We start from the raw sequence: 23,409 nt of genomic DNA, 5'->3' as shown, positions 1-23,409 counted from the left end.
CTGTTTTGGTTTGGTTTTGTTCTACAGAGAGAATTGTGATTTATTTGACCACAAACTGGCCAATACTGATTTTGGGATATTCTTCCCAAATTCTTCAATACCGCAGCATATGTTACTCGCTGTTACGAATGACTACCTTCCAGAGTAGGGAAGACTTCAAACTTTCAGAATTTTGCCTTATTGTATAAACACAGCCTTTTGCAAAGTTCACACGTCAACATCTGCTTATTAGTTTAATTAGTTATTATTTCCACAGATATCAATCATTTCCAGAAAACATAGTATTATTGTCATTTAGCACATAACAGTGAAACTGAAGCAACGTTATGGTCTTGGCTATGTGTGAAACTTGCATTATTTTTTCAAATGGGATACAGGGACCATTTTCAGAAACTTTATCCCATGTTTTAGCTTGTTATTCATTTCACACTTCAAAAAATGAAGATTCTAAAATTCCTGATGGGTTAACAGTAATGTGGTCTAGATGTAGTTTAATTGAGACAGTGAAAAATTAACTAAATGTACTTCAAGTTTTAGGTATTTTTCCACAGATAGTCGCGTACTCCTGGGTGGAAAAACTATTGACAGTTCTGATTTAGGGAAAAACTCAATTAAAAAAATACTGGCACCAAAATCAGATAAACTATTTTCTGATTCTTATTTGTTACAAAGTCGGTGTCCCTTTCTTACATACACTTGATACTCCTTATTTTAAGTTTGCTTCAGACAGAGAAGGTGAAAGATTACTTACCGCCGAGCAATGTAGTAGAAAACAGGATTGCCAGCTTTTGATGTCCCAGCTTGGTAGAAAATATTTAATGTTTTCAGTGCTTTGAACTCCTCTTTTTCATGTACCTGATGCCTAGAAAGCAGTACATTGACATCAACTTTTCACAACTGTCTTTCAAAAAAAAAATTTTTTTTAAATCCCAAGCCCTCTTTATTTGGATCTTTAAACAAAAGTGCCCACAACCTTGAATCTTTTTAAATCATGAATGTTACTGCCATCTCCCATTCTCAATTTAGTTTTTGAAATTAAAATCTACTCAGAAACCTTAATAGTATATGTAAACCTAGCTTTTTTAACTCCAGAAACCTTAATAGTATATGTAAACCTAGCATTTTTAACTCCCCTTCAAAACATAATCTAGAGTCTTAATAACTACTTATACTGCCTTACATGCTCAAGTCTAGAAACCCACGATGTGTCCCCTCCCCAATAACCTCATTACCTTGTCATAAATTCTTCAAATTTGGAACTAGTGAGATTTAAACTGGACCAATGGGTATCTGCCACAGGTTTGTGCTCAGGAGGACCAAGATAAGCAAGAAGAGTAGCCATCTTGTCAAAAGGTCGTCTTCCAACAGCTTTGTGGTCCCTAGAAACAGCATACTACTTAAAAGTCCTTCTTTACTCAGGAATTCCCATTTTTTTTGCCCACTATCCTTCCTTACCTTGAACAAGTTGGATTTGCTTTTTTAAAATTAAAAAAAGTACTCAACAAAGAAATAAGAAAAATGTTTGTTACACACAGAACCATTTTTACACAAGATGAGGCAACTATGCATTTGCACAAAAGGTTGGCAGTAAAGTGGGCAAAGACGTTAGGCATGTTCCCAATAACTGCTTGTCAATAAGACAAAAGTTTCTAAACATAAGATTTTTCAGCCATCATCCTCTTCTCAGTAATAATAACAAAAACATCTGAAGGTATTTCCAAAAATTCATTTCCCATGAGCAACTCCCTTCTACACAGCAAGTCTTACCTGTTGCTGGAAAGGTACTGGCCAATTTTCTCCTGATTGTTCCACAGCAACCGGTGCAAAGCAAGTACATTGCCATCGCTGATGAAGGACAGGCTGTGATTGACAGTGTCACTAGCTGGGCAATCGGATGCAATATCAAGGAAAAACCTAGAGTTCAAAATCAGGAACAACCACAAGCGTGTCAGGGAAATCTGCCAAGTAGACTCAATGTAAATTAAAAGGCTTTAAGAAAATTCTCCGCTTACTCTTTACGCATGACACAGACTCTCTGTGCAAGTTTCCAAAGGGCCTACCTTCGTGCTGCATCAAAATTGCTTTTTACAAAATCATTAAAAGGCCGCATATGTTCTTCTTTTGTAAACAGGACATGGTTGGCAATACTCTGAAGTATCTAAATAATAAAAAGATGGTAAAGACACATAAAAGTTCAATGTACTAACTGTTATGGTAGTCATGGTAACTTTACTTTCAGGAACACTCATTTTAACTTGTGAAACTTCAAGAAAAAAAAAAAAAGGCCAACAAGCCAACTAATTCAAAATATGTTCATTTTCCCAGTATTTTCTTTCACATACTAGAAAACAACTTCCCTTATTCATAAACTTTATTCAGGTTTAGACCAGGAAAATGTATCATCTTTCAAAACCACCGATTAATAGATGTTAACCACTACTTCTGGAAATCATACAGACATGTAAAAGCAATAGCATATGCCTATTTCAAGAAAGCTGTAAGTTCTCAACATTTAAAATGCACAGACCACAGAATTTACATGTCATCACTGAACTTTTTTTATTTTTTACAGGAAACAGCACTAAATGAGATTAAAGATTGGGAAAAACACTACTTTAGTGCTAGTATAACTTTAATCAGTATCTGGCTGCCATTATTCTCACCGTGCTCAAAGCGGCATTGGTTTCTTTCTTTGTTTTCAAGTAAGGCTAGAAGCTCAAGTGAAAAGGCAGAAGGCATCCAGTTAGCTTATACATAATTTTGGCAAAGCGGTGTTTGGTTTTTTTTTTTGTACAGACTGCTCCCCATACTTACATTGCTGTGAGCTGTGACATTAACATCATGATGTATAAATATACTACAGAAACTGCACTTCAAATAAACATGATGGTCGCTACAAAAAACTACAAAGAACAGAACTAGTAGAACATTAGATAATTAGGTAGAACATACAATACAGCCTAATAAAAATATTTATTGATTCACCTTTGACATCAGTTTCAATCCCCTTTCAATTCTTGGTGGAGGCTTCTTATCTAAAATCCCTGCCTCGTAAGGGGAGACAATCGCAGGATTGATGAACCGAAGGAACATTGCACTTCCAACCGCTCCAATGCTGTTCTGAGGAAATCGCTGACTAACAACCTATGAAGTTGAGAATTATAAAGAATATTTTTGCATTAAAGAAAAGGGAAAGCAAGCTGAGAAAAGCCTTGCATGGTAATCCAACTTTAAGCATTCTTTCCATAGCAATCAAGCTCAATACATTTGAGTAGGACTTTCTTGCCTTGACAGGTCTTGCATCATAAGACAGTCAGGAAAGAGGGGAAACAAGTAAGGGGCAAGGGGGCGATCAGACACTAGCTTGCTTTTCTTCAGCCTTCGTACAAACTTTCTTGCTAGGGTGAAATTGCTACAATAGCTACTGGACAAAGAGAAGAAGGTGTTTCAGAGTTACTGACCACTTAATTCCAGGACTCTGCCACTGACAGTAAAGGAGACAAGTGCTCTATGTTCGTACTCAGGTGTGCAAAGTCTTCCCATCAAATACAGGTAATTCTTTTTAAATTAGCAGGTCTTTTATCTGTGTATTTATAACTTCACTATTGATCACAAGAGCCTCTCCAGCAGTAAGACTTATGCTGTAAAGTTTCAGGAGTAATTACATTTTTGGGAAGGAGATATTTGAGGAAATACTCTTCAGAACCATCACATCTCCACAGATTTGCCAAAGGAGGAAAGACAGAATGAGCCAGAGCTGAGTGGCCAGTGTACTTCTCTGCCTATACATACACTGTCCAAAATCACTTAGCAGGAATTTGCTAGGAGAACTATAGATTTAGAATATTGTTCGTTGTTATCTAGAGGAAAAAAAAAAAGCTTTTCTGAAAATGTTGTAACAAAAAAGAAATCTCTTTTCTTTTTAGGAAATCAACTATGTATTACTAAGAATATAGTCTATTCTCTAGATATCTTTCATTTGACTTTGAAATAAAAATTCTTAAATATGCTACATATGGTTCTATAAAGAATCAGTATCTATATTTTCTTATGAGTAAAAACTTTGATTCAAAGCAAGTCACATTCTACCTTTTCACAGAATAAAGGTAGACACACAGCAAGCTTTGTGTTTTAAATGGTATTGTTTAAAATAAATAAAAACCAAACAAACCCCATTTTACTGAAATACTTCAAAACAACTAGTGCCATCTCAAATCATGCTTCTTAAAACAGATAAAAGCCATTAGTACATACATAATATATAGAGAATCACTTTGGTTCAGTAATAATTTCATTCAGTTACCTTGTGATGCAATTACTGATAATATTTTCTTGTAAAATACTACTTTACACACGGATTTTGCATTTAAACACAATTACTATTCTGTTTAGTTACAGCAAAAAAATAAATAAAAGTATTTTTTTATAATAAAAGTAATTTTCCATTCTGCCTCTGTTTTATTCAAACTTTTTATTTTGAGGTAACTGTCAAAGAAAAGGATAAACCTTTAACTTTTAATGACACCACTCTATCACAATCTACATATCTAAACTCTTAAACACAGCAAGTTATTTAAAATGGGAAATCTGCTTTTCTGAGTAAATACAAGTGCTAAATTTTATCACTTAGAAGACAAACAAAAGATATCAGAAACAAGTCATAGTAGCCACTTTTGTTACCCATATATATATATATATATATATATAAATATTGTTCTTCTCCCAGAATGCAAGCTGAAGTCAAGTTATCTGCCAGAGTGTTAAAACAGCTAAACAGACTCAGGATTTTCCCCAAAATCAAAGAAAATATTTTCCTTCCACATATTTTTTTAATTTGAAGATGGCAGCAAGGGTAGAAGAATCAGAGTATTAATTACTAAGCAGTAATGTTAAAAATGTCTTTTGTTTACTCAAATAGGCACACAGAGAATATTTTAAATGTAACTTAATTCCAGTGTTAATTGAAATGAAAGCTATTTTGTGCCAGAATTAGTAGAATGATTTTACAGTGAGGTCAAATAGACTGAAATGAAGATGTTTTGAACAAACAGCAAAAGATTTCTGTTGTGCTTTGAAAGAAATGGCTAATAAAAAGGTCTCCAAACTTACTGATTTTTTGTTTTCCTTTTTTTCTTTTACGGTAGCTTTATTCAGTAGAGAGTGGCAAGTTGCCTACAGAACAGAGATGAGCACAAACAAGTCACAGCACCAACTACATACAGCAACAAAAACCAATGTTGACTTGTACATAAAATTACACAGTAAAATGTAACAAACATAACCAACAGAAAATGAAATATATAAACTAAAGACTGATGATGGAGTTTTTATTCCACGATTTTATTACATCTTATTTACAAAGCACTAAATTCAAAACAAGCAAATGTTGCGTTTCAATCATTTCTACTATTTCTGGCTAGATTAAAAGTCAAACCACATTAATGTGCTCATGATACACAATATTGGGCATTAAATGGTATATTCAGCTTTCAAATGTATTTCACCATCCCCAAATAATTTTAATAGTAAAAATAGCAAAGCGTTATCCCTTTGAAAGACATTACTTTTAAAATAAATTTAGAGTTTTAAATCTTCCCAATGTTTCTCTGTGTGTCCTTCAATTTACTTAGATCTGTGAATCATCACGGTTATTACTACTTTGATAACTACACACTGCCATAAAACACTCTGTGGAGAAAGGAAGAAAATGCCAGCGGGTCTACCTTAACTTATTATCGATTTCCAAATCAAGATATCTGACTTGATTGTGCTTATTTCTGCAGTTCATTTAAATGCACAGGGACCCACCAAAAAGCATCCCATTCTCGTGTATTTCCCACCAGGATCTGAGGAAAGCTATCACACATCAGCCTGGTGCACTGCCCCCCGGCACAGGGTACATTTTGGTCTTGGAGCTCAATCCTATGTCCTTCGTGTCAGCTGTAACAGCGAAATCAGCACCACCAAGAAGCCCTACTGAGAGCAACACCTGGAGCTGTATCAACAGAAAGCTGGCAGTATGTAGCAGTTTGAGAGCAAGCATGCACCAACAGTTCAGATCATCTTTAGAGTATCACAACAGACTGGAACTGGAAGAGAATTTCTAAAACTTACAAATGCAACAGAGAAAGAGAAAAAAAATAAACCAAACCAAAACACAACCACCAAAACAAAACCCAAAACAGTCAGTAAAAGCTATTCTGCTACCCAAGCTAAATTTAAATAGTCCAAATTTGTGCAGGACCTATTAATATTTAACCAATGGTGCCTCTGCCAAATTTCTGTGCAATTTCTACACTTCACTTCCGAAGCAGTCATATACATATTCTACTCATCAGGGTATTGCATTTAAAGCAAGTAAAATTTCCATACCTCTCTATTAAGAAAAAAATCATGTATGTTTGTGTGTTTTTTATGAAATAGCCAGCACAAATTCTTTACATGAGTCACATTGATCACCCTTGTTCGTGAGCACGTAACACTCCTAAACATACATTACCTGAAAATGAGCACGGGTGAATCTCTCACAGTAACTAGTTATATGTTGTTTCCAAATGAAAACTTTTCCCAGGGCTCTGTTCCAGTAACAGAAACCTCAGACGGCACAGACCCCAATATCCAACTAAATGCACCATTTCCATAATGTTGCTACATGGAATAAAATCAGCTAGAATTCATTTACAGAATACATCTAATGAGTATTTTTCACACACATACTTACTTTAAAACTCTAAGCATAAAAATACACTGCAAAATTCCGTCTCTTTTACACTATTGCTTGGGATGGAACATACTCACTTATATAGAAAATGAAGTTACCTTATAAAAATCACCTATTTGGTTCTTATGATAAAAATGGATTAATAACCCAAACCATTCAGATTTTAATTGTACTTTCTTTCAGATAAAGGCCAGACTCTTCAAAACTCTCTGGAATTTGAAAGTACAGAATAATTATTACACTATTTCTGATGAGCCAAACATCTGTACACAAACATAGGTGTTACTAGAAAGAGTTTCTGTAGTAAATGTTGACACCGAGTATCAGTTAATACCACTTGTATATTTGCCAGTAAATCATGTCTTTCAGGAACAAACTACCCCTTCTTACCAAAAAAAAGTAAAGGCAAGAATAAAGCCAAAAGACTTGATATGCTTCCACAGAAGGATCTCTGGCAGTGTCCACTGGTGAGTGCATTTTAGTAATTCCATTTCATGTAGGAATTCAAAATGGTCTGCATAGTAATAATTCCTAGCAACATATCACTGAAATTGAAATAAATCTGATACATCCTAGTAACAGCATATTAAAGCAATTCTAGGGAAGAGATGTGGGACAACATAACATCAAACAACAAAAGCAACAATTGTGTTTGACATTTTCAGTAACACTCAAACATGCTCCCCGCCAACATCTGTGAGACTGTGGCCATTTGAACTTGAAGGAAACCAACCTGTCCCTTCATTTCCCAATTTAAACAAACGGGAAAAAAAAAAAAAAAGAAAAAAAAAAAAAAGACCCAGATCACCGCCCCCCCCCCCTCAACCTGAATACAACCACTGTCAGAAAGAGAACCTGACAACTTTAGAAGCCATTTATACAAGTTGTTATAGCAGAAAGGCACATCACTTGCACACCTAGTCCATTCCAACAGCCCACAATAGCAACCCAAGATCCACAAGTCATCCACAACAGACACACAATTCACTGCTGCTCACTTCCAAGTTCTGAGAATTGCAGCAGTTGCATTCACTGTAAAAATGACTAGACTACACTGTGTAGAATTTTATAACTCATAGTTAGCTTCCACAGCTCGGAAAAATCTGTTTTCCTTGCTCCACTTTGGACCCGAGATACAGACTCCTTGGTTGAAAGGCCAAAAGCAGTTATTCCAGACCACAGCTCAAATATTCTGCCATGCACAGCTCTTCTGTGACAGTCCTCCAACAGGACTGGAAACTGTATTTCCTATGAGTCTGGAGAGCAGCAGGAATATGCCCCACTGGAGTTCTTAGCAGCAGCTAAATCCATCAGAAACACACAAAGAGCAAGAGAGAGACCTGTAAACCTACAGCAAGCTGCTGCTGAGCCACTGCAGAGAGCAGCAGAAATGGGAGAGAGCAGGAAACGGGGATGGAGGCTGGGGAGTGCAGGTACTTCAACAGCAGGCAGCCAGGAAAGGTCCACTACAGTAGAACTTACTCTACAGAGGGCAATGTACTGCTCAGGAAGGCTTTTTCTCTTTAAGCATCATTTATAAATGGTACCAGAAACAAGCAAGAAGAGGTGGTCCCAGCTTGGTAACTTTCCAAGGCTCATTTGAAAGCACTCAAGTTTTAGCCACAAACAGAAGTCAGTCTCTGTAACTTGCCTCATTAAAAGAGCTCTATAAATGCATTTATCTGTCTCTTCTAGGTTCTCTCCCTCCTTTTGACCTGCTAATTTTCTCAATACTCCGTGTTCGCAAATATTTGGTCAGCCACTTAGAAGTACAGCAGCGCTTTGCATACAGTAACATGCTCCAGGCCTCTGGCAGGCAACAGCACCTCCATCAGAGCATGGTGCCTGTAGCAGGTGGACAGTATTTTACTTCATAGACCAAAATGCATTCCTGTTGTCATTCTCCCTCTCAAAAACAAGAACCTACCCTCAGGAGTACAGAGCACCTTGAGTGTCCCAGCCACAAGGCTAATGCCATTTACCAAATCGTATGCCAGCGGGCCTCCTTCCCAGTAAAGGTAACAACAGCTTGCTTTACCGTGCTGCCTGGCAGCCTGATTTCAGAGACTCCTGCTTTCAGAATGTGATTATGAGACATGACACCGAGTGTGATCAGAATAAAGCCTGAATGATGCAGTATTTCAACCTCACCCACAAATGACCTTCTTTAGAGAAGCACAAATAACCACAAACAATTCTCTACCAAAGACAGGCATATAAAATGCTATTGACTATTTCTTTCCATTATACTCGGCATCAATCCACAGTTTCTAAAATTTAGGCCTTGCAACTACCATGGTCCCACTGAATACCTTAAAGTTCTTTCTTACGAGCATCTTTACCCTGCTTTTCTACCAAAAGTAGAAAGCATAAGATTATGCTCACCTGTAATGGGCAACTACATAACATTCCTGGAACAAAAAACTGAATAACATATTTCATAGACAATTTGTGTAAAAATTTACTTCAGAGAGAAATGCTCTTGAAGAAATTGCCTCTATTTTTATGCAGAAAACACCTACCTAGAGTCAGTAACTGTACAAGTAACTATTTTATTCACAAAGTTAAGGTTTATCAAAGACATGATCTTTAAGACAGACTTTTACATAATTCACTATATTTCTGATTTAATTAATCCTGTATAAAAAGTAAAGTACACTGTTTCTATATTCAAAAGTTTTGTGTTCTCTCAACCCAGCAGTGATTTTATTATTTATTTTCCCCTTTTACTGCCTTCCTTATAGAAGTCCCACAGTGAACTGATAAAAGCAAGTATAACCATTACCTCCCTAGTTAATCTTTAGTCTCCCATAGAGGTGCTAAAGCAGAGATTATTGCTGCCTTATTAGGTCTGAGTTCTTAGCTGTAATTCAACTCCTTTATTAAAAAAAAAATGATGTTTAGTCATCTCCTGATTGCCAACCCAAGTCGTAAAACACCATTCAGTCCCTACATTCAGATTCCTGCTGTTTAACAAATATCTGAAAACAGTCTTTAAGAAATGCCCACTATGTACCCACTACAGGATCAAGCTCCAAACTGCTAGAATTACAACCCAAAGTTTAGGGGCAGGCAACCACTGCAGGCATACCTGGTATAAACAATGGCACACACTGCGAAGTTGTGGTGGGAACTCCGAAGAAGAATTAATGATTGCATGAAAAAATTTTTCTGTCATTTGCAAAAGACTCCGCTGGTTCTCTTCAAGACTTTCTGTAGGCTCCAGCCTGAAACAAACCCATAAATGTATGACCAGCAATCAAATAAATGATACTAGCTGTACTTATACGTTTGGAGTAATCCTACTTGTCAGGGTAAATAGCGATCTTAAGGAAATAGTTATGATCTTTTACACAAAAGTTTCCATCGATATTTTAAACTACAGAAGTTACAAATACAACTTATTTTAAAACACTGTAATAAACAGACAGCTGTAAGTGGGATTCTCTCACACCTTGCCAAAGACACATACATAATTCCAACTGAGAACTGCATTATCAGTTTGATGACAGTTTCTATGAAAGGAATTTTGGAGGTAGACACAGATATTTGACAGTTAAACTACAAACGAGAAGGTCTATCTTTTTGTAAGCTACTTAAGAGACAAATACTTAAAAGTTTTTCTAAGAGTTAGAGATAATTCAAAGCAACAGAGCAACAGCTACTAAATCCAAGTCGTGATGTAAATCACAAGTAGTGATGTAAGAGAAATTAAATTTAAAAAAAATTACACACACAACATGCACTCATTCTGTCTTACTTCTGTAATTAATTCAATGACCTAAAGCAGATGCTTTCTGGTACTACTGGAAATCCCCACATTAGTGGCCTACATAAAAGTATGAAGCAGCAAGTAGGAGAAGAGGTCCTGCAAGAGCTCTCTGCCTTCCTTACTCTCTCAGGGCTTAAGAGGACATGCAACAAAACTCATCTCGCTGTGTTGGGACAGCTCCGTACAATTCTCCCTGGGTATAAGGATTGCAGATACAATTAATGTGTCTAGTAAAGTGAGGAGTGGAAAAGTATGAAAGTAAGAGAAAAATATTTGCCACAATGAAAAAGGAATCCTATTTATGACTGTGAATCGTTCACAAATAAATACGTTTGTTCCCCGCCTTTGAATCTCAAACCTTGTTGGATCCACCTCAAAGCTAACATGCTGCCACTCAGAGGATGTGATCACAGTCCTTAATAAAGGTTCCAAAAGCTTCTGCAAATATGTGGCACCATATACCTATGTAGAAAGAAAATCAGAACAGATGGCCACATTGACATAGCCATTCACAGGAATGCTCCAAAATTCTGTGTTACAAAAGCCTGAAAACATTTGATTTGTTTTTGTGTAAGCCAGATTTCTGCGAAATTTGTGTTTCTTCATTATAGTCTCACTTCTGAAACATAACTGTAATCAATTTCTGCAAGCATTTTAATTCACTTCCAATTTAGAGAAAACCATAGGTCACTCTCTAATAACAACAATAACCAGATGGGATTCTTTCTTAGAGCACACTGACTCAACACTTGATCTCTGCACATAGCTTTTTAAACTGAAATGGAAGCATAAACAAGACCTCAGACTTTGTCTCCCATTTTTAAATTGCCTTTATATTTTTAAATAAAATCAGGAACAGTCTTCAAACTGGTACTGGCCCCTAAATCACTTTTATAACTAAACTAGTCAGAAGTTTAAAGACCCCACTATGACTCAAGATTACTTAGGAAAGGACTTTAAGATAACTAAAACTTTTACAAATGTTCAGATGTTTGTATCAAGTAAGTTATGTGTCCTAAATAACTAGTAATCTTTGTTGAAAACTACAAATCGCAAATGTTTTTGTTTCTGCAACCAGTTTTCTTCCTTACAATGCAGAATACATAGAGTAGGCAAGACGAAACATTTACTGTCTTGGAAACTTTCAAGAGGACTAATCGCAAACTTAAGCCTGACTGAGTCATGAGGTTTTGGCAGAAGGTTAGTTCCAGGAGGATTTTTATTTTTTAGCTGGGCCTGAACATATGAGACCTCCAAGATTTAGTTTATCAAACGTTAAAATGTTAAAAGCAGAAGTCCCTGAACATAACTGATGTTGAGAGCCGAGACTAACTTAAGCAGAGACCCAAAGGCAACTCTGTACTATTTTCATCTAATCCAGTTACTGAAGTGCTTAATACCATAGATTGGTAGTTGGTATTTTTACATTCATAAACTTTTCCTGTTATTTAGAGAGAAAAATTAGATAATATACCTTAAAACAGAAAGTCATTATTTTACTGGCTAAGCTGTTTCCTCGGAAGAGTGTCTGCATGGAATCTGCTAGTTCAACTTCCTTTGAAAACATATTCCAGAGTAGCTGGTAGAGCAAGTGCCGGGAATCAAAGAGCGTGACCAGGACACGAGCTAGCTCATCCTTAAAAGAAGCAATGAAATGTTAATCTGACTAGCAGTGAGTTAAAGCAAGTATGAGAAAAAGAATTACAAAAAACATACCAAGCAGTTTGTACTAATGTCTTACATTTGCTATGGAGTCTTCCATGTAAGTATAAAATTAAGCACACACAGTCTCTCTTCAAATCTTTCCTATGCTACTGCTTGTCTAAAAATCTGCCTCAGGGTATCCAGTCATACAAACTCATAATGGTTAGTCCAGATAGATAAGCAGTTATTCTGTATAACAAAGCCCAATTCATCTTGCTAAATTCTAGAGCAGCAAATACAGTTCTGTTTGTCTGCATTACAGCACACACAATCTGTAATAAATAAACCATCTCAAACAGATGTATTTATTAAAATAACTGTATATGAAATTATTCCTAGACATTAACTAAAAATTTACTATAAAAACGCAGTTTAAAATCAAGATCTCTGACAATTAAGACTCAGTACGCTTTTCAAGAATATACTAAGAAAGGCTAGCTATCATGAACAGTAGGTCATATTTCTCTGTAGCAGATTGTTGTTAGACCCTTAATGTTTGTTTTATTTCAAGTCTTAATACTGTAAAAAATGTAGGAAATAAAATGCATGAATCAACTTACCCACTGAGAACAAGGCACCACATTGGCTAAAGCCATAGCAATAGGAAGCTCCCCCTGATCACCCATCATTGTAACCAACTCCACCAATCTCTCAAACCGATCTGCTAGCACTGTTTCTGCTAACGTATCAAATTCTGTTCCCTGCTGCAGAATTTTGGTGAGGACTTCCATAAACGTAGCTCTTGTTTGGAGGTCTTTATGATAGCCCAAGCCTGATTAAAAAAACCCAGAACTACTAAGGAAGATGTTAAAATAAATTAAATACCAATGTCTTCATTATGTATTCATTTATGCACAGTTATCTCTAGCTACTTTACCTATTGAGTGCATTAGACCACTGTCCACATTTGCATTGAGCAAATTTGACATAGCAAGAACAGTGCAGTGCCGTAGTGAAGCTAGTCTTCGAGACATTCCACGTTTCCTGCCACCTGTTTGTGCACTTTCGTCTTCAACTTCACTACAGTCATTCAGAAGGTTCATAAACAGTGTGAAGTATCTTAAGAAAAAGAAAGAGACTTGGATAAGTAAAACAGATTCTACAAAGGCAACTGTCTGAAACTATTTGCATACAGTAGCAAATAGACAATAAGCCTCCCCCCGCCCCCCGCAAAAAAAAAAATAAAAAAAAATCTCTGAACTGCCCCAAGTAATCTTTCTTGTAGCATAGCCCAAACTTCCACACATGTTGTAACGACCAGAAGACACTGCCCTAAAAAGTGTACGTGGTTTTTTTCAAACCAAGCAGTGAATTTCCCAAGCATATCTTTACAAACAGATGTCATGAAAGAAATTAAGTTTCATGGATAAAAACATAATACCAAAGCAAGCTAATCCCTCCCATGAATTATGCATACATCTGCATTAAGCAGAAACAAAGCCAAATTTGTAATTGTTTTTTAAATGAAAATGCATCCATAAACCTAGGGGGCAAAGATGTGTGACATAGAATATATAAGTAGCAATTCCTGTTTAGATTAATAAAATTATTTCTGCTAGAAGAAAAAAACAAACATAGTTTGTAATAAAAGTCATATGGTGCATCTACTTGTCATTGTATAGAAAAATAGTTAAAAGCCACTATTTACTTAAGAAATAACTGAGATTTTGCTTCCATCAACTCAACACCATCTCCTTCTTCAGGCTGTAGTGGAAGTCCAGCAAGAAGAGAGACCACTGCTTCCATACTTGCTTGGTCCAAATCTCTGAAAATTAAATTTTAAGAAGCTGTGAATCAGTTCAGTAGAATTAGTCTCTCCTTCTGCTTGATAATTTTCCCATCCAGTACCAAGTCCCTTCTTTTCCTTATGTATCTAAATGCAGGTGAAAAGAGTCATTACTGAAAAAAAAAAAGTTACTCTAGTAAAGTTCTGTCCATCAGGAAAATAGCTATTACATTTTGTGGTACAGGGTCAAGCAATATATCTCCTAAGGACAACAACTGCAAACCAAATCTGTCATAAAAACCCAGTAAAGCATAAATTCAACACTATAATGTTTGATGATTTTCTTCTTCAGAATGCATCACATGAAGACATAGGTCCAGTAAATATTAGTTAAGACTATGCAATAAATATTTTTATATATATATAAATAAATTTAACATAAAATTTATATTTCAATTTTTGTCTTTTCCTTAAATTACTACTGCTAAAGGGAGTCCAGTCAAGCCAGGTCATCTGTGGATCTCAAACACCACCTGGAAACCTGTTAGCAACTTTAGAAACAGCTTAAGAGTATTCTTTCTTACCTTGTCAGACATTTCACATCCTCATCTGTTGCTTGATTAGATGTTCCCATAACCCAGTCTGTCAAATATTCCACCATTTTGTTCCTATTACATATAGATACATTGCTTTAGCTTTGGGGGTTTTTTGGGTTGTGGGTTTGTTTGGGTTTTTTGTTGTTTTTGTTGTTTTTTGGTTTTGTTTTTTTTTTAAATAGCCCTTCCTTCAAACACACTTACTACTGCTGGCATCATTCTTAGTTATTACAAATTCAGAGTAAGAACTATTTGAAACACTACACACACTGAAGATGAACTGAACTAACCTTAGTATACCAAGTAATACCCTGGTCTCTATCACACAAAATTTTTACATGTGTTTAAGTATCTCCACAACTAAAATAAAATTTTAAATGCAGCACCAGGCTCTAAATTATTCTGAAGACAAAGATGGAGTACTATTCCTATACCAGGAATACTGGTGAGAGACAGGTTTTGATTTTTTTAAACATATAACCAAATGAAATTACACTTATCCACATTACACTATTCTAACAGTTATATACTTACCTAAATTTCATTTCTTGGCAAAATGAAAGGTCATCTCTCCTTTCCATCATTACTTCTACTAACTGACAAAGCTTAGTTTTTATTTGAATTGCATGTACCAAATTTCCAAGGACACGCACATACCTTAACAAAAAAGCAAAAAGATTAATTAAAGACTTCATGCTACTCCACACTACAAAGCCCACACACTTGACAAATCTTTTCAGCTCTATGCTGGAACCTACACATTGGCACCCAGCAGACTTGTGTAATGGGTTAGCAAGTGGGCTACCTTCTCCCCTCCCACCCCAAGTAAGGCTGCCCTTATAGCAGCTGAAGACCAGTACTGATTTTCTTCTGGCTAAAAAAGATTTCTAGTAGTATAAAACTGAACAGAAATCTGCCCTTCAGCTGGTTTTTAAACACAAACATCATTGTCTAGAAAAGAAAGCAGGAATGCTTACAAGAATGGGGCTAAACTATGGAACGGCTAGTTCTTTAAAAAAACAATAAGGTCACCCTCTGTCAAAGTATTTTATGCTACAGTATAAATTATCTCCATGATTACTGAAGCTGTCAGAACCATGTGAGAGACGATCAGAAAATCAGCTGTTGCTTCTCCACAGATGCAAGCAGAAAAGATATAAACCAGAAGGCCCTACCTCACTTCTTAAATGTATTACTTAGTATAGGAAGGTCAACAGGATTTCTTACCTAACCAGATTTAGCATCATTGTCTCAATACTAGCTTGTCCAAGATGTTCTGAGCTCCCTTCTGTATGATTGTCAAGCAAATTCTTCATTATAGCAATGGTTTGCTCTACAAATTGTGTGTTGGTCTCAGTGAGCAAAACCTACAGGAAGAAAATTGTTGATCTTAATTCTTCACACACAAAACCAAAGAAAGGGTATTCATCAAATATACTGCAGCATTTAAAAAAAATTTGAATCCAATATATGTTAAGATTAGCTATGTCTATACTACCAGCCATAACTATTCTGAGAGCATTTTCACAGATTCTGTACTCGGAGTTCACTTAAGAATTCAAGAATGCTTTCAATTACCTGATGTTAAATACAATTATTATTAATGCATGCTGCAACATACAACCACAATGTTTGCAGGATCTTTTGTACAAAACATGAACAGCTATCAATTTCAATTACCTACATGAAAGACAAGACAGATGCTTTTTATTAAGACCCAAATGTGAACGAATATATCACCACTTTACCTGTCCTTGAGAATCAAAAAACTTGCTGATGGTATTCTTCAATTTGTTAAACAGCATTGGATAAAGTGCTGGACTCAACTCCAAACCCACCAGATCTTTAATATTAGTCCGTATCTGAAGTCCCACTTTCTCATGGTTACAGACCATCAGAGTCAATAATCGATCAATAAATTTGCTAACAGGAGTCTCTGCATTTCCCTCCGTGGACACCATCGATATCATGGAGCCCTTACGCTCATTGACAGGGCCCATAGGTGGGCTGTAGGTTGCTAACCCTGCGTTGCTACGATGCTGCAGGCACACTCCTCCAAGGGCACATAAGAATCCCGTCATGTTGATCCACTCTTGAAGAGAATCTGTGTCAGATAAGTCTATGGAGCCTCCCCCACTAACATGCGACATTCGCCTCTTAACAATTGTCTTATGAAGGCTTTCAGTAACCTGAAAAAGAATGGCTGAAGATGAAACCTCTTCAATTAAACATAACTAATGGACAGAGTCAGAATTTTAAAGTATTCTGTAACACATCCCACCATTTACAATTCCAGTCTCAAGAATTTTCTAAGATTCACCTTTTATACTTAGTGATACTATGAACAGAAAATTATAGAGGCACTGTTTTTAGAGAAGCTGAAAACGGCTAAAAAGGACTGAAGGCCTAGTCAGTTCCCTGCTCTGCACCAGGGTAAAGCGTATTTAAACCATGACAGCCAGCAGCTTGTTTAAAAATTTTCAGTAAATAGGATTTCATAATTTCTGTGGTAGTGCTCCAGAGTTCTCACTATTTTGTTTTCAATTTCTTTTAAGTTTTTAAGCTCAACCTCCATCTTCCTTACAGCAATTCAAGTGAAACTACTTCTTGGTCTCTTAGTAAGCATAGTGGGGACAACTGATTACCATTATTTTTCTGGAATATTTTCATGGAGCATAAGTCTGCCTACAAAACTGATTTCCTAGATTAGAATTCAATTCCTTAAAATAAATAAGCTTAAATAGTTATTTTAAATTTCTGAAGGGTTGAACCTATGGAAAAATTCATAGTCACCTGCCCATCTTCCATTTTGGTCTTTGGATAGTTAAGGATTAGTTTGGTAGCTTGTTCCCATTTTGCATGTGTATCCTCCCAGGCCTAAAATAAAACATACCAAGATTTAACTTCAGAACTACTTGTAGCAACAGTATTTTCTGTTTTCAAAAAAATATGCATGCAAAGAGTATATAAATTCAGTTTACCTCTGTGTTGCCCGCAGTTGGATGTTCAATGCGTCTTAGTAATGCCATCACTCTTTTCTGAAGAGCTGCTCTCCCTATAAAAGGGCAAAGAACAGTTAGTCAAGTTTTTTGAAAACCTGCCTACATCAAATAAGAGATCTTTGGAAGTAATTATTAAATTAACAGAGCAACATATCCCCTTAAAGTGTTTAGGAAAAGGATTATTCTTGTTACACTTTAAAATCTTCATGAACTTAAGCACCCAAATTCCCTGCACTTTCTAACAATTAATTCAATGATTAAGATATTCCAGTGAAAGCAGAAGTAAATCGTATAAAGAATCTCAAACTGTTTAATGAACTCAAATGCAAATAACAGTCTTACTATACAGGTAGGAAGGATTATTCATGATTCTTACCTGTTGACATCATATTGCTAACAGATGCAAACTCCATGAAAGTATTGTAGTTTGGCAAAAAATTATGCACTGAGACTTCATCTACTCCACATCTGATATCTGCTTCCTCACAGAGGTGACGGAAACAAGACATTGCAACAAGGACTGCCTCAATATCTGGGCTCCACAAAAACATGTATAAGGCGACTTCCAATTTTGTTTGGGCTTGGCGGCAAATTGGTGTTCCACTGCATCCTGCCGCACTTTCCTTTGGAAACAGGGAATTCAGAATTTGGTAATATTGCTTATGAATATGGCAACTTTATTAAAATTCAGCCTTATCCAAATTGTTCTTTAAAACTGCTTTTATTCTAGACAAGATTAGAGCTCTTACATGCTGTTGCACAAACGGTGGCTAAGAACCTGCTCCTTTCACAAGGATAACCATGTACTTAGGAAAATTTTATTGATACTGGAAAAGTGTATATTAAAAAACAAAATAGAACTTTTGGCTCATCAAAGATGTTCTAAATATTCTCTTTGGTTTTTTCCTGCAGCTAGAACTCATAGTACAGCTAGGCTTGAGAAACTTGTCTGTCAAAGGGTATACCTTAGTAAAACACTTGAATTTATGATCCATCAGAGTACATTCAAACTACATGCAATACTTTAAAAACTGAGATTTCAGATTTATTAACAAGACTAACATGTAGGGATGCTATGTGCAATCCTAAGGAAAAAAAATATTCACCAACATTTTAACTTGAAAGAGGTGTTAGTCTGAAACATCATTATTAACCAGCATATCAGATGCATACATCACTGCAGGATACAGATGTCTTTTCCTCCTCAGAAATAATTATTTTCATTTTTTTTAAATTACTTTCAAAGTAATTTAATTTCTACTCACACACAGGTTTTCCTCCCCAAGCGTTAAGAATTATTATCATGTATTACTTACAATGGAAGAATTCCCTTTCCCTTTCCTGAGGGTAGCTCCTGGAGTACAGCGTATCATTTCTTCATGGTCGAGAGAAATTTGACTAGTTCCACCTCCAGAAACATCATAGAGGAAGAGAAAATGGCAGGAACTCCTATCTGATTGCTATAAAGAGAGCAAAGGAAAGTAAGAAGTCAACTTTTTTTTAAAAAAGGGTAAAAAGGATAGATTTCAGGAAGGTAAAAAGCTCTTCAGCATCTACATAGTACATTTCACACTGCTGCTCTCACAGCTTTATAAAGTTTCCCATACTAATGGTATCTTAGAATGGTATTTCCCCTTAAGAAATTTCTCCACAGTCATCTTTAAAAAAAATCACCTTGAGGCAAGCACATAATGATGCCTTTTCCTCCCTTCCTTGGAGCCTCTGATTGAAGTAAGCATAAAATGATGTCTCTTCCTCGCTTCCTCAGAGCCTCCTGAAAGCACCATAAGCTTCTTGGTTTTACTCCACAGGATGCACACTAACATAATTATAATTTAGTTGTAATTAAGTCTAAAGAAGCCAAACTCAGGGGTACTGTACATTTTATTCTATATATTTTATAATTGATCAGAAAAACAGGAACTGAAAGTATGAAGCACAGCTCTATTATCTTTTTCTGATCCTGATATTACTGAACATCCTCTAAGCACTAAGAGGAAATAGATTTTTTAAAACAACTAATTAATTATTAAATGGAAGGAGAACGATGATATTAAGCATGCTCTCTATTTGAAGGACAGCTGATTTCCACTTAGAGGCCAAATGTAAAAGTCTTCCTGAATTCATAAAAAGCCAGAATGCCCAAGGACTTCAGCTGTAATACGCGAGATTGTATTTTACAAATATGTATTAAACTGGTGATACCAAAGGAAAAAGCCTATGACTTGGCATCAACACAGATAAAAAATAATGTCCACCAGTAACAGAGCTACCACAGTTGAAAAGGAAAGAAAAAAAGTCACTTGAAAAAATCCTTCTCCTGAAAGAGGACTTTTAAAGCATGCTATATACTACACCTAAGACAGTATTCTTCTCATGTTAGCATATCTACTTTCAGGTCAGATAGAAAAAACAGAAACCCTTCACTTCTTCTCGCAGATCTTTAATTCAAAAAGTAACATAGCAAGTCTGGTTTTAATTCTAGCAAGTATAGCATTACAATGTACGTTTGGCTCGGAAAAAGTCCCTTGAGATTATTGGAAAGAAGCAAGTCAGAATTCTAGGACTGACATGAACATGAGATCCAGAAAGAAAAATTTCATCCATGAAGAAGTATTTTTATCATTACTAACCTTCCCTTTTTCTCACCTTGTGGACTATTCCCCTTTGTATTACACAAATAAGTATAAGGTACCAGGTTTCTGCCAAACATACGTTTTCCAGGCAAGTAATACAACCTGTGTAGCTGAAGTAAGAGGGAAAAAAATCCTAAAGCTAACTTCGGTTAACAGCTCTAATCCAGGGTGCCTCACAAAGCACTGTCTCTTAGCAGAGAGGAAATCAGGAAACAGAAAGTGTAGGTGTAGCTATTAAATCTCTTCCAATCATAAAAATGACCCGGTAAACAAAGGGAGTGACAAAACAGAGCAATTCATTTTAATGAATCTAACAGATAGATGTTAACATTTACTTACTTTGTTTTTTAGAAGAAATTTATTCCTACAGATGAGAATCTCTCGTAGCCACTTGAGGATTTCTGTGCTGCTGAGCATCTGATGACTAGTCAGTTTCTTGCAGATATAAAAAAGCATTTGTGAACTGCAGCAAAATGAAATTCAGCATTAGCTTTCTAATCTAATAACATTTTGGAAGATATTACTACATTTTACACAGAAATAGGCAATTAGCATTAATATCCTACACATATACTAGCATCATCTTTTAAAATGTATAATAGATAAAATATAGGTGTGTACTTTAAATGACAAGCTCCCCTTTGACCCTTCCCACCGCCCAGCTGGCCTTTTTAGTTCCCTAGAGGAAGTTAAGCAATTTGGGTACTTGTTAGAAGTCCAGACTCCAGGGCTGTCGATTCAGAAGTCCTCCATTTATCCACAGAACAGATACAGCACAGACAGTGGCAGTACAAGTTTACCTACACTGCTCTGATAACGTGTCTCAACTCTGTTCTGGAAGGAACACATCTAGGGATGTTCCTTCTTCATATCCATTCAGGCCTCACACTCTCTGTTAAAACTGCCAAAGGGTCCAAATTAGTGTCAATTTTAATGGGTTTGTCCCCCAGCCCGAACAGACCACAAACTCATCTCTACTATTAGAAATTACAGCAATGAGTTTCCACTACAGCCCACCTAGGCAGGGCTCAGCCCCAAACCTATCCCATAACAAGCCCCTTAAGCCATATTTAGCAGCCATGCAGGCCAATTTGTTGATGCTGGTAAGAGTGTTCCTCCTAGACTGTTGTTCCCTTTCTTCTCAAAGAAAACATCAGTACCAATTCAGATTGGATCACCAATTTTATTTTTTTTCCCCATTATTTAGCTCACTCAATTCTTAGAATTCTCAGTTTACAGATTGCTGTTTTTTGGTTTAGCATTTTGTGTAATTTTGACTCTTTTGGGACTTGATTTCCCTTAATACTCTCCAAGAAATCAACTGCAACAGCTGCTGTGAAGTCATAAAAAAGCAAGACAACTTTAATGAATTAAAATTGATTTAAATACAAAAGACAGACAAATGGAGATCACAGGTCAGGGCAAACTACTACCTTCTTTAGGTGAGGGCTTCAGAACCATGATTAGCAAATCCACACTTCTAGAACTGCCTAGCATTACCCTCCCTCAGCCCCGGAAGGATAAAATAGAATTTAAACAAGCAGTAAACACTTGAATGAGGGGGGGGGAAGTCTCTATAACTTTTCAAACTAATCATTTCTACACCTTAACATCAGGCTGAAGAGACTCATTAAAAAAGCCAGCAAAAAGTTTATTATCTTTATTAAATTCGTATACTATAAGATACAACCTTTTCATGAATACACATAATAATTTTGACTGCAGATTCATGCTGGAATTGCATAGCTTTCCCAGAACATTCACAGCTATTTCAAAAGAGAAGACAAATCAAAACAGCTATTTCTCTAATTTACAAAAGTTAACTTACATACCTAATTTCCCAGAATGTTTCTATAGGTGCGTCAGGATTCCACAAGTCAATGCTGTCTAACTGGTGAAGAACTAGCAAGGCCTAAATTCAAAACAAAGTAGAGTTGCACTTTGGCAGAAATTTACAAAGTATATCAGCACAGGCACAGAAACAGACACAATCACCTATGAATTACACTGTTTTAAAACAAGAAGAGATATAAAAAGCATTTTATCTAAAAGTATTGTTAGTCCATGTCAGAAGTATTTCACTTAATCTTTGTTACATATTTATAAGCCAAACCTATAGGTTTTACCTTGTATTTCCATACAAAGCCATAGGAGACACACAGACACAATGTTTCTAAATTAAAGAGTTTGGCTTAAATATTTACTTAATGTCCAGCTGCAAAAAAAAATTATGCAACCAATTCTACAGATATAAACTTCTAGTGGCAACAATTTCTTTGCCAAGTCAGGACAGGCAAGTACTTTGCTCTTCGCAACCATTCCCTGGCACAAGCAAAAACTTAGCTAAGAGGAGGTTCTGACCACATCCAAGAGCATACTGGTGAACTATGACCAAAGCTTTAAACTCTGCTTTTGATTTAGTCAGATTAACTACAAACATTTCAAAAATCAACTCCTCAAATTAGCTGATAAAAAGGAAACTGGTCAAAGGCTACAAAGAAACACAAAACTATTGATTAGAAGTTGTTTATTCTTAATTATATCAACCAACTACAGCAAACAAAAATCTCTCCTCTGATGTCACCTATTACTTGGGGGTGTCTGATACACAGGCAGACAAATCTCCACTTGGTGAAAATACACACATTAAAGACAGAAATGTGAAAGCCTTAGCTACTTTTCTGACAAATTAAAAACTTTGGTGCAAAGGAATTGTTGGAATACTGTTAAAAATGACATCTGAAAAACAAACAACCCATAGTGTGGTCCAACAATATTTAAGTAGTTATTTCAAATTGCTTCCTAGCTTAAACAAATACTCCAGAGCTTATTTGCTAACCTACTAGTCAAAAACAGACACAAGAGGCCAATTCTCAGCTAGTTAAGCCAATAATTAGGTAGACTGGGGATCAAGACCAGTAAAGAATCAAGACTGAACAGTACACCAAAATTAAATAACATAATGGCCAAAACTTTCCAATCACTGAGTTCCCATAAATGACCATAAGGCTGTTACTACCCAACATAAACTTCCACAGAGACTTTCACACTGAAAAGGATTATTCTTATACAAGAAATATTCTTGAATTCGACCATTTAACAATCAAGAAATACATATTTCATATTGATAATTAGTAGTATATTAACACTATTTGCAGCAATTCTTGTTGAGGCAAGGTTTAACCAAAAAGCCTTATTTCACCTACTAAAAATCAAATATTTATTTAAAGCTTTAATCGTATATAAATTTTT

General features: G+C 35.9%; 1 protein-coding gene across 11 annotated transcripts in view; it reads right to left on the bottom strand.

Annotated features, from left to right (window-relative positions):
- NF1 (neurofibromin 1) overlaps positions 1–23,409 on the bottom strand; it is a 103,685-nt gene that overhangs the window by 53,767 nt on the left and 26,509 nt on the right. For 5 of the 11 annotated variants that reach the window (XM_056353200.1, XM_056353203.1, XM_056353213.1 and 2 more), the window contains 22 exons: positions 21,990–22,069; positions 20,497–20,620; positions 18,838–18,981; positions 17,898–18,144; positions 17,501–17,574; positions 17,313–17,396; positions 16,268–16,708; positions 15,747–15,886; positions 15,054–15,176; positions 14,508–14,591; positions 13,846–13,962; positions 13,075–13,256; positions 12,758–12,969; positions 11,968–12,129; positions 10,852–10,955; positions 9,813–9,948; positions 5,110–5,172; positions 2,986–3,144; positions 2,061–2,158; positions 1,768–1,914; positions 1,233–1,379; positions 752–862 (listed from right to left, as the gene is read on the bottom strand). In XM_056353200.1, coding sequence (XP_056209175.1) covers positions 752–862; positions 1,233–1,379; positions 1,768–1,914; positions 2,061–2,158; positions 2,986–3,144; positions 5,110–5,172; positions 9,813–9,948; positions 10,852–10,955; positions 11,968–12,129; positions 12,758–12,969; positions 13,075–13,256; positions 13,846–13,962; positions 14,508–14,591; positions 15,054–15,176; positions 15,747–15,886; positions 16,268–16,708; positions 17,313–17,396; positions 17,501–17,574; positions 17,898–18,144; positions 18,838–18,981; positions 20,497–20,620; positions 21,990–22,069 — 3,179 coding nt within the window. The other 6 variants (XM_056353180.1, XR_008824199.1, XM_056353235.1 and 3 more) reach the window with 6 other exon arrangements.

Source organism: Falco biarmicus, chromosome 1 (assembly GCF_023638135.1).
Source record: "Falco biarmicus isolate bFalBia1 chromosome 1, bFalBia1.pri, whole genome shotgun sequence".
Taxonomy (NCBI): domain Eukaryota; kingdom Metazoa; phylum Chordata; class Aves; order Falconiformes; family Falconidae; genus Falco; species Falco biarmicus.
The sequence above is the reverse complement of the archived record's forward strand: the minus strand, read 5'-3'. Positions and strand labels throughout refer to the sequence as shown.